The 11,537-nt window shown below is 37.6% G+C and overlaps 1 protein-coding gene across 1 annotated transcript; it reads left to right on the forward strand.

Annotated features, from left to right (window-relative positions):
* The first annotated feature begins 3,570 nt into the window (after positions 1-3,570).
* Positions 3,571-4,422, forward strand: LOC135627565 (protein DOG1-like 4). The gene has a single exon (XM_065133687.1). The coding sequence runs from the start codon at positions 3,571-3,573 to the stop codon at positions 4,420-4,422; it is 852 nt and encodes a 283-aa protein (XP_064989759.1).
* Positions 4,423-11,537: the final 7,115 nt, after the last annotated feature.

Genomic DNA, 11,537 nt, shown 5'->3' on the forward strand with positions numbered 1-11,537 from the left:
TTAATTCAAATTTGTAAAGTTTGAACCATAATGAAGAACTTTAATAATATTAAATATTTAATTTAATAATAATAATTTCATGTATAATGAATAAAAAATTAAAATCATTTAAACCATAATAAATGAAAAAAAATTATGATAATGAATTATGAATCTTAATGAGAACGGCTATATTATTATTAAATAAGATATTTAATAATAACGGTTGCATTTCTGTTCTCCTCACGGTCATGCACAAAGGAGGATATTGAGAGAGATTTTTTACCCTGACCCCTTCGATGATCAAGTTAATCTTTTATTAGATAATGAACCCCTAGCTTTAGAGTACTAGGGATTCAACCCTTATATTTGAGACACTGAGGGTGATCGCAACCGATAAACAGCTCCTCCATACATTCTTCTCCTATGCCTTATTTGTGTGGATGGTTGGCTCCTATAGCTCTCTTGTAGTCCGCCATCAACAAATGATGACAATAGGAGTGTCGCCTACTAATGTCGAGTCGAGTGGCTTTTCTACTAGCTGTCGCTCGTAAGACTCGACTACCGAAAAACCAATGTCCTCAATGATCGAGCCATACTGCTCATTGCAGTTTGAGATCCATGGTGGCTGACAGGCTATTATCCTATTGTCAAACGACAATGATGATCTGACTTTTCTATATCAACTCCCTAACGACGACGAGTTACGAATGACATCAGAATATTTCCTATCACATATAATTATTGAGAATCTTTTCATTTTGATATATTATCAAGAGAACTGTATCATTAAGTTGAAATTTCTTTAATTATTGAGAAGCTCTACGAATTAAATCTTTTTAAAATTTGTAAAATCATGACTACACAAATTTGATTTTAAGAAGGGAAAATGATCGTCCTCTTTTGCTACCATATACAACACAGTTCAGTTGAAGTTCAAACTATTTAGAGTACCGGTTAATCAGCCCAAATATTTCAGACTTTTGTACATGTTCTTGATCCAAAAATATTTGACCTATATATTGGAGGTCGAATTAGATGAACATTGAACGGATTAGTAAGAGTTCGACTTTTCCAAAATATTTATTTTCATGATTTGCCTCCCATTACCCACTATATAAGTTTCAAATATATTATGTCGGCTTGTGCTGCACGGAGAGGTCCCTTAACCTACATTGCATTGCGAGGAATCTTGAGAGTTATTTTATCAAAACACAATAAATATTTTCTATATAAATTAGACCTCAAATGTTTTGTCATCAACAATCATATACTTCTTAAATTTCACACCCTAAATTTAGTATAATATTTTATTTACCTACTAAGCTAACCATCACTTATACTTTTCATTTTGAAAAAAAACAACTTAAATAGTTATATATATATATATATATATATATATATATATATATATAATATCGTTAATCTTAGAAATATATATATAAGTAATTATCAATGATGGACGAGGTATTGTTTTGTTTATCATGGAACTCCTTACGTGGTGGATCTAATTATTATATTATTATGCTCAACTAATTGCCTTCTTCCCACCCCAAATAATTCTTCCATCGACCCATCACACGAAATTGTATCTAATTCTTCTAATCGAGCCGTTTACTATTACACTATATGGTTGACATTAGTTCGTTCCATATAACACCTATATTTATGCATTTAGTCACCAAATGATCATTTCACTTATCTTGGAAATATTTCTATTAAAATAACTCTGATAGCAATGTTTATTAAAATAGCTCCGACAGCGATGATGCATCGAAGAGATCAACGGCTAAGAACGCTCCACGTTCCCGTCTTCGTGGTTGATAAAGCAGATGCGTTGAGTCGGTGGAGGTGGCGATGATAGCGGCGAGCGACACGTGTGTGTCAGAAACAAAACGGTAGTGGTGATGACGAGGAGCTACTCGTGGAGCGTCGGAAACCAACAAATGATACCGATCGCCGATGCCGATTGGCCCACCGAAGTCGGTGAAGGTGGTGACGACGACGAGTGGCGCTACTCGTGTGGCGTCAGAAAGTAACGAAGAGTAGACATTGGAACCGATCTTGCGGGCGATGTAGTGGATGTCGGGGGCGACGACGACAGGCGAGCAGGTGACTTAAGCGTACGGGCGACGACGGCGATGGATGGAACGCTTTGGTGAGTCGGTGCGTTCACATGACCTCCGGCACGATCGTCCTTATCACCGTTCTCTCTCTCGACGGCTACTCAGCGTGAGAGAATGAGAACACTTCGGAGGCACTTGAAACACCGTTGTCAGGAACTGGCCTGAGTGCCACGCAGCACTCCAACGTATCCGTTATGAGACAGCTGTAATTGATTTATGTCGTAATATTTTATTTTTATTTAACATTTAATTCTAACCGCCTCGTAAATCTATTCAAATTCTACTGTAGTATAAAAGATGCGTTTCAAATTGGTAGAAAATTGAAAATTAACTTGAATCTAATTTCTCAAATTTACTTTTTTTAATATAGGAAAAAAACCCAAAACCAGCTATATTTATGAGAATATTACCTTTTTTAATATTTTTTTTTAAAAATTATAACTTTGATAAATTTTTAGATAAGGTCTTAACTAAATTTTTTTTTACATAGTATCTATTTTTTTTTAAATGATCATTATATCCCAATCAATCATTATCTTATGCCACATCGATCATCCATCTCCATCTGAACGGTCACCCATAACATAAGTACTTGTGATCGTGGGTGGAGATAACCAATGATAAAGGTTTTGTGCTTCCACCTTATATGTAGGCTAATTATGTGACTATCCTTTCTTCGTCTCGAACAATTACTCGTCACTATGCACTTACTCACCTTCGTGCATTAACTCACTCGCGTGGCAAGGGAGAAGGAAGTGACGATGAGTTTGACGGAAATAGAAGTAAAATGATATTTTTCACGTGATTAAGAATACTTTGTAAGAATCTTTTAAAGTTGAAGCATTATCTTAGAAAATTTTAAAGTTAGGATTTTTTTTCTAAAAAATATCCTTTTTATTAGGTAATTTCTTAAAAAAAAGACTCATTTTACATATTTCTCACGTAGTTACCCTATTTTAATTTTTTTCAAATCATATCCCCTAATTCAGAAACTACCCAAATTATCCATTCTCCTCCACTCCTCTTTCATAATCGTCGTGACATTTGTTACATTATCATTGTCGCCTTCTCTTCTCTGCTCTACTTTTCTTTCATTCTTCTCAATCAACTATACTTTTCTCTCTTCCCTTCTTATTCCTTGTGTCTCTTTAAAAAATAATGGGATATGATGACGAAGGTGGGCACTCTTCCCTCCCTCCTCCACTTGATTTTTTTTTTTCTCTTTTCTTTTGTCCTCTATGACAACGGGTGACCATAGAGAAAAGGTAGTTTCAATATTTTTTAAATTAGGCACTAGTTTGAGAAAAACTAAATTGGTAACTGTTTGAAAAAATATATAAAAGTGGGTTTTTTTTAAAGGGGAATTCGTTTTTTTTCTCAATTCATATAAATTAAATATTAAATATTAAATATTAAATATTTATTGATGACGTCATAACCGGGTACGGCCGTTGCGACCTTCTCCATGTCGATACCACCCCACGACCGAGGAAAACTCCACCGACCCTGCTCCATCTCTGCAACGCCCACATCATCCGCCTTGCTCCTTGTTTCGCCGCCGCCTCGGAATCCCGTCGATAGTTTTCTTCGATACGAAGGACATGGTTCTCTATTTCTAGCCCCAGCCCGATCCGATGCCCTCGAAACTTACCCCGCGCGGCTTCGAGACCCTATGGATGCCTTCTTCGTCTCCTGGCTCGCCCGCCTCGACGAACTCCGCTCTGACCTCCTTGCCGCCCTTATTCACCGGCCGCACCTCATCCTCCCAGCCGTCGATGCTATCCTCGACCACTACCGCGAGTACCGCGACGCCAGGGCCCGACACGCCGACGCCGACGTCCTAGACGTCATCTCCCACTCCTGGCTCACCCCCTTCGAACGCACCTTCCTCTGGGTCGCCGGGTGGAAGCCCTCCCTCGCCTTCCGCCTCCTCTTCCACGAAGGCGGCGACGGCGGCCGCGACGGCTGCCTCCTCTGGCCGGACCAGCGGACGGCCATGGAGGAGCTCCGCCGGCAAGTCGTGGCGGCGGAGCACCGGATCTCGGAGGGTCTGGCCGAGGCGCAGGAGGCCATGGCGAGCCAGGCGGTGCTCGGGGCGGTGAGGGCCGGGTCTCGAAACGTCAGCGCGCGGGCTGCGGCCGCGGACGTGGTGGCCAGGGCGTTGCGGGCGGTCGTCAGCGCGGCGGACGAGCTGAGGGACGCCACCCTGCGGCAGGTCGTGGAGATTCTGACGCCGGCTCAGGCAGCCGAGTTCCTTGCCTTGGCCGCGGAGCTTCGCCTCCGCGTGCACCGGTGGGGCCTACGGCGCAACGGCTAGTCCACTTGAGCTGAGTACGGTCACCGCCCGTGAACTAATCAAGCGCAAAAGGAATCTTGACAAGCGCGTTTACAGTCACCGCCCGTGAACCAAACGATAAAAAGGAATCTTGAGAAGCTCTGAGGCAGCAAAAGATTCCGGCAAACGAAAGCATGGAATAAATGTTTTCTGGAAATATAAGAAGGTTCGTATCTGTTCTCTGGTGGAAGTAATATGACAAGCTGAGATCATGTCGTCTCTCACAAGCGAAGATGGGTGGATCTTATCACATCAGGTCTGTGAATGATCACATCACCTAAAATTACATTATTTTTCGTTAGATATAAGTAGGGTTGTATTTGATGGTTTGATTGTTTTGGAGGATGATCTTCTACCACGACATTTCTACTTTGCAATCAAATCTATTTTACTACTCGGTGTCTAACCATCATTAGATCATACCACTATTTTTCTTCCCTATTTACTGCTTTTAAAATGGATAAAGAGGAAGAGAAGAATAAGTAAACACGAAAGGGTTACATTTAACTCCACCCAGTTTTATTTTGAGGCTTCAGCTATTGATGTAGTGGCAGTATGTACATCAAATAATTTTGTCATATGACACGACACGCAGTGTAGTGTTATTCCACAAGAATCGACAATTATTGTAAACAAGAGAAAGTTTTCTTACTGTACCAGTATATATATATATATATATGTATATGTATACATATATTGTATATATGTATATGTATACATATATTGTATATATGTATATATACTGGTAATAATATTATTATTATTATTATTATTATTATTTTTTTATACTGTTTGTTCCACTCATAATTTTCTAAACTAATATCATAACTCACTAATAACTTCGACGTGATTAAGTTAGATTAATTTCAAAAGCATAATAAATTAAATCATTTTCATTATATTAAGAGTTGATGATCAATATTGATTGTATCATGTATCAAATCTAAAAACCTAAAGATAAACAAACACATTGAAATTTAACCAATTATTATTATTACTATTATTACTATTATTATTATTATTAAGATTGATTAAACAAAAATATTATTTTTTAAATGATTAATTATATTACTCTTGTCGGAACAGTTACGGTCCAAGTGCTTTGTGGTGATAGTGCTTGTCAAAATGCTCTTTGATGTCTTTCCGATGAAATTTAAATATATTAACCATTGAAACGTACAGACAAAATAAAAACTTATAATATTATTTTGACGATATTTTATATTCGTAGGAAGTCAGTTTTTGTCGTTCTAAAGAACTATTGTTCGATCCCTGAATCGTTATGCTAAGTCTTAGATTGGCGTATAGAAAGATAATTGTACTTGAATCTTAATTATTATTATATTATTTAGTTCATTTAAGTTTTATTTATTCTTAATTTTATTATAATAAATTTAAATAACATAAAAAAAATAAAATTAATAATAAATTATATATAAAAAAAGATTCAACTATATTCATACTCAATATTAAGTCGAGTTAATACGATTAATTTCAATTATGAGATTATGAGATTGAAATTATGAGATTACGAGAGCAAATATACTCTTTAGACTTTGGTGGCTTATGGTGATTGACTCATGGTTCAGGTGCGGTTTATCTGTTAAAGGAAGTTTGGAGTCATTTCGAGGTATATTTTGGCCTAATCAAGGGATGTTTCGTGTCGTCTTGAGGTATTCCTTAGATGTGCAGGAGTCCTGCATAATTGGTCAGTATTGAGAGACATTCTGACTCAACCTATTTGATAATTAAGTCGATCAAAAAAGGAGAGAGGATTTAGAAGGGATTAAGAGAATTTTTTTATGGTATCTCTTCCTCCTCCCCCGACTGGTTTCGAGGTTCGACTTTTATATTTTATTTGTCGGCGAAGGGTGGCTTGTTGCTCATTCCCCTCTCTTCAACTTCTTATACCACTAGGAGTTTATTTATGTCAAAGGCTAGTGAATGCAGTAACATCAGAGAAAGACATTCAAGGGCATATCGTTTATTAAGGTAGGGGCATGATCAAAATGGACAAGGGATGAGGATCGACATCAGGTGCTCAAAGAGTTAGATCATGCTGTCAAGAATTAATGCTCACTATAATTAATTGAGTGACCCCTTCCGAAATCATGGCTAAGGGTGACGGATTGCTGAAAACTTATGATGGGGGAGGGGAGGGAGTTGATAGGTCTAATGGTGCGATCGAGGGGAAACTGAGAGGTTGGGTTTGATTGTTGTATTCTAATGGTTGTTTCATGTGAGGGGATAGTGTGAGCTCTCATGTTGATCCTAAGTGGTAGCCCACCACTAGTTGAGTCAGATGTGCTATACTAGTCGAATCCTGGATTTTGATGATGAAATCAATTGATGAGTTTACGATCTAATGTGCTATTTAAGAAAAGTGATGCAGGACTAACTTCGATCATGAAAAGGTAAAACAATTAAAGCAAAAGAATAAGAAATTAGGCTGGAGTCAGAGATCGGGCATCGGGCTGAAAGAATCGGACGTTGCATCAAGATTGGACATTGCGAGAGTCAACATGTCGATGGATTGGGCGATATGCCAAAGGTTCGGATAATGCGCCGAAAGTTCGACGGGAGCTCGGATGAACAAATAACAAGCCGAACAACTTAGATTTATTATTTGTCTTAATCATTGTAGTTAGGTCATAAATTGAGTTAGGTTTGGGTGTAATCATACTAACTCAATTATGGGCCAACTAGGCTCGAATTAGGGTTGAATTGGGCCTACTATTTGGCCCATTCAGTAACATGTAGCCAAGTTAGGCGATGGCACCGCTAGGGCTAGCGGTGGAACCACTTGAGGCTCAACCTTCAAGAACTCGTTTGGGTGGTGGTACCACCCAGATTAGGCGATGGTACCACCCAGATTAAGCGATGGTACCGTCGACAATTAATGCTATCAAGCGGTGGTACCGCCCTGTCAAGCGATGGTACCGCTAGAGCCCAGTCTTCAAGACTTTGTCAAGCGATCATACCGCCATTTATCAGGGGAGCAACCGATGGTACCGCCTAGTACTGGTAGTGGTACTGCTAGTACTCCGAAAATATAGGATGAGACACTTTTTGGCTCTATTTTTGAAGTCATTTGGGGCCTATAAATACCCCACACTCTCCTTCTTAAAAAAACATAAAAAGTGAACAAAAGCCTTGAGATTCTGAGTTATAAAAGTCATGAAAAAGTGCTAGGTGTCCTCCTATCCGTAAGATTTGTGATCATTCTAAGAGAGGTGTGAGACTTGTAAAGGTTATCTCCTAAACCTGTAAAAAGGAGAAAGAGTTGTACGAGGGTAGTTGATCTTCGCTCGTTGAAAGAAGATCAATGGTAGAAATCGGTGGCCTCGACGAAGGAGGAATTGAGAGTGTACATAGGTCACGACGACTAAACCACTATAAATTCGGTGTGCTCTTTTCTTTTATTGTTTACCTTCATTGCCATCTTATTTAACTATCTACTACTTTTGCTTGCACTCTTACTAACGTTTTTAAGTTTAAATGTATTTCCGTTATGGGCTTTATCGAATGTAATTTTTTAAAATCATCAATAGTTTGTGATAGCACTAATTCATCCCTCTCTTAGTGTCATCACGATCCTAACAATTGGTATCAAAGCCACGTTTCACTTCGTTTGGTTTAACACTCAAGAGAGCTGACTTTTGCCAGCAATATAAAAGTTACTTTATTACTTGTGCTCATATGTTCAATGGGATGAACTACATATATTGAAAAACTCATATAAGGATTTTTTTTTATTTCTATAGATTTTGATTTATGGAATATTGTTGAAAGTGATTTTCAAAAGTCATCTAAACCAATGAACGAATGAAATGATTTGGAGAAGAAGACTTTCTCTTTGAATTCTAAAGCGATGAACACTTTGTTTTGTGCTCTAGATAAAAATAAATTTAATCGGGTTTCTATATGTGAAACTGTACATGATATTTGATATACACTCGAAGTCATACACAAAGTCACAAGTAGAGTTAAAAGAGTCAAAAATTAATCTTTTGGTGCATAGTTATGAGTTGTTTTGAATGAAACCAAGCGAGATCACTAGAGACATATACACTTATTTTACGAATGTCGTCAATGGTTTAAAATCACTTAGTAAAAAATTTTTTAACTTTGAACTTGTAAATAAAATACTAAGATCCCTTCCAAAAAATTGGGATATAAAAGTAATGACAATACAAGAAGTAAATGACTTAAACAATTTTTCACTTGAAAAACTTATCGAGTCTTTATTGACCTATGAAATGACAAGCATGACAAATAATGAACATGAGAATAACTTTCCAAACAAATAGGAAGGACACGACACTTATAACCAAAGAAGACCACTTGGGAGAAAACTCAAGTGATAATGATGATGATGACTTAGCACTTCTTACAAGAAAACTCAAGACCACTTATAACCACCTATGACAAGAGTTGACATGGGTCCACATACATCACTACGTATGAGTTCTAGCAGCTCAATGACTCTCTCTCCAATTCTACTAAAAGGAGAGTTGGTTAGTTTTCCATGAAGGCAAGACTCGCAAGTTGTATATGACTCATAGTCGAATGGATCTAGATATCCATCCTTGAACAATTTTTGAATCATTCCCTCATAGATGACTTAGCCTACAATGTCATACATATGTACTATTCACCTGATCTCGTTTTCTCTTAGACACACTTACATTCATGATGCATGGAGCAGTATTTAATATAAACAAACCATTATGCAGTATTTCTCTCGCCAATCTCCTAGGCTTTGTCGGAATCTGTAACAAATTACAGATGTGATAAGCATTGTCGGTATCCAATACCCATGCACTATCATAAAAATATGACAATTGGAGACTAATCATGAATGTACCTAAAGCTTCTCCAAACTTCTGTTTCGCCCACTCTACAAGGTACTCTTTGTAGTTCCTCTTATAGTGCACATCTTTGCCGCATAATGATTGTTCAATATTATTAGATGATAATATCATCATAAGAGGAATATTGCATAATGATTTGTTTATGCTAGACACTGCTCCACATATCATGAATGTAAGTGTGTCCAAAGGAAAATGAGATGAGGTAAATAATGCATACCTATGACATTGTAGACTAGGTCACATCTATGAGGGAAGAATTTAAAAGTTGCTAATGATAGATATCTAGATCAATTCGACTATGAGTCATATACAACTTGCAAGCATTGCCTTTATGGAAAACTAATCAACTCTCCATTTAGTGAAACTAGAGAGAGAGAGCCACTAAGCTGCTAGAACTCATATATAGTGATGTATGTGATCTAATATTAATTCATATCATAGGTGGTTACTCCTATTTCATTACCTTTATTGATGATCTCTCAAGGTATGAATATTTGTACTTGATGAAGTACAAGTCTAAGGTCTTTGAAAAATTCAGAGAGTATAAGAATGAAGTGGAGAACTAGATTGGAAAGAGTATCAAGACTCTTCGATTAGATTGGGGAGGTGAGTATTTAAGTACAAAGTTCACCCAATTTTTCAAGGACTATAAGATTATATCCTAATAGACACCTCCTTATATACCTTATCTTAATGGTGTATCTGAAAGGAGAAATCGTATACTATTAGACATTGTGCGGTCTATGATGAGCTTCGCTGACCTACCCGTCTCATTCTGGGGATACACCCTAGAGACCGCATCTTACTTTCTGAATATAATTCCAACTAAGTCAGTAGTGTCTATACCATGTGAGATATGGAAAGGGAAGAAGTCCGATCTTAAGGTTGTTAAGATTTCAAGCTTCCCTACCCATGTTAAAAGACATAACCCCGATAAGTTAGAATCTAGGATAGAGCGATGCAAGTTCGTGGGATACCTAATGGAAACTTGTGAGTATTATTTTTATCACCCCGAGGATCAAAAGGTCTTTGTAGCTAAGAGAGTGGTGTTTCTTAAAACGGAACACATTCTTGGTGGAGATATTGGAGTGTAATAGAGTTGAGCGAGGTTGGAGAACCTAGCCCAAGCACCACTCCCCAACCCGAGTTTGTTTAGGTACCTAATACACAAGTTCCAACTTTACGTATGTCAAATAGAGTATCCATCCTCCCGAGAGATTTGTGGGACATATTAGAGGAGAGGATATTGAGGATATTGATCCTCAGACATACGAGAAGGTTATTATGAGTATAGACTCCGGGAAGTAGCAAGAAGTCATGAATTCTGAGATGGATTTTATATACTCAAACAAAGTTTGGAGCCTAGTTGATGCACCTTAGGGTATTATACTCATTGGTTGCAAGTGAATTTTCAAGAAGAAGATTAGAGTAGATAGAAAGGTAGAAACTTATAAAACAAGGCTAGTGGCTAAAGGGTATCGTCGAAGGTAATGTGTTGACTATGATGAAACCTTCTCACCCATAGCCATGTTAAAATCTATCAGAATTCTACTGGCTATTGTAATACAATATGATTATGAGATCTGGTAGATGGACGTGAAAATCGTGTTCCTCAATGACAATCTCAAGGAGGAGGTATATATGATACAGCCTGAGGGATTCGTGTCCAAGGATAGCCTAGATAAAGTGTGTAGGTTGCTTAGGTTCATTTATAGTCTGAAGCAAGCTTTCTGAAGTTGAAACAAAAGATTTGATGAGACGATCAGATCTTATGATTTTGCTAAGAACAAAGATGAGTCTTGTGCGTATAGAAAGGTAAGTGGGAGTGCTATCACCTTCTTGGTGTTATATGTGGATGATATCTTAAACATTGGAAATGATGTAGAAATGCTATCCATAGTAAATGCTTGGTTATCTACACACTTCTCCATGAAGGACTTAAGGGAAGCATCATATATATTGGGGATTCAAATCTATAGAGATAGATTCAAGAGGATGCTTCGCTTGTTCCAATTAAGATACATAGACACTATTGTCAAAAGGTTTAATATGAAAAATTCCAAGAGATGTCTCATACGGATAAGACATGAGATATCACTTTCTAGGCGCATGTCCCCTAAGACTCCTGAAGAAAGCACGAATATGGATAAAATACCCTATGCTTCAGTGATAGGGTTTATCATGTATGTCATGCTATGTACCAAACTTGATATAACATGTGCT

Source organism: Musa acuminata, chromosome BXJ2-11 (genome assembly GCF_036884655.1).
Source record: "Musa acuminata AAA Group cultivar baxijiao chromosome BXJ2-11, Cavendish_Baxijiao_AAA, whole genome shotgun sequence".
Lineage (NCBI taxonomy): Eukaryota > Viridiplantae > Streptophyta > Magnoliopsida > Zingiberales > Musaceae > Musa > Musa acuminata.

Bases quoted from the DNA above. Each gene is read 5' to 3' on its own strand.
- LOC135627565 (XM_065133687.1), top strand. From the start codon at position 3,571: ATGTCGATACCACCCCACGACCGAGGAAAACTCCACCGACCCTGCTCC.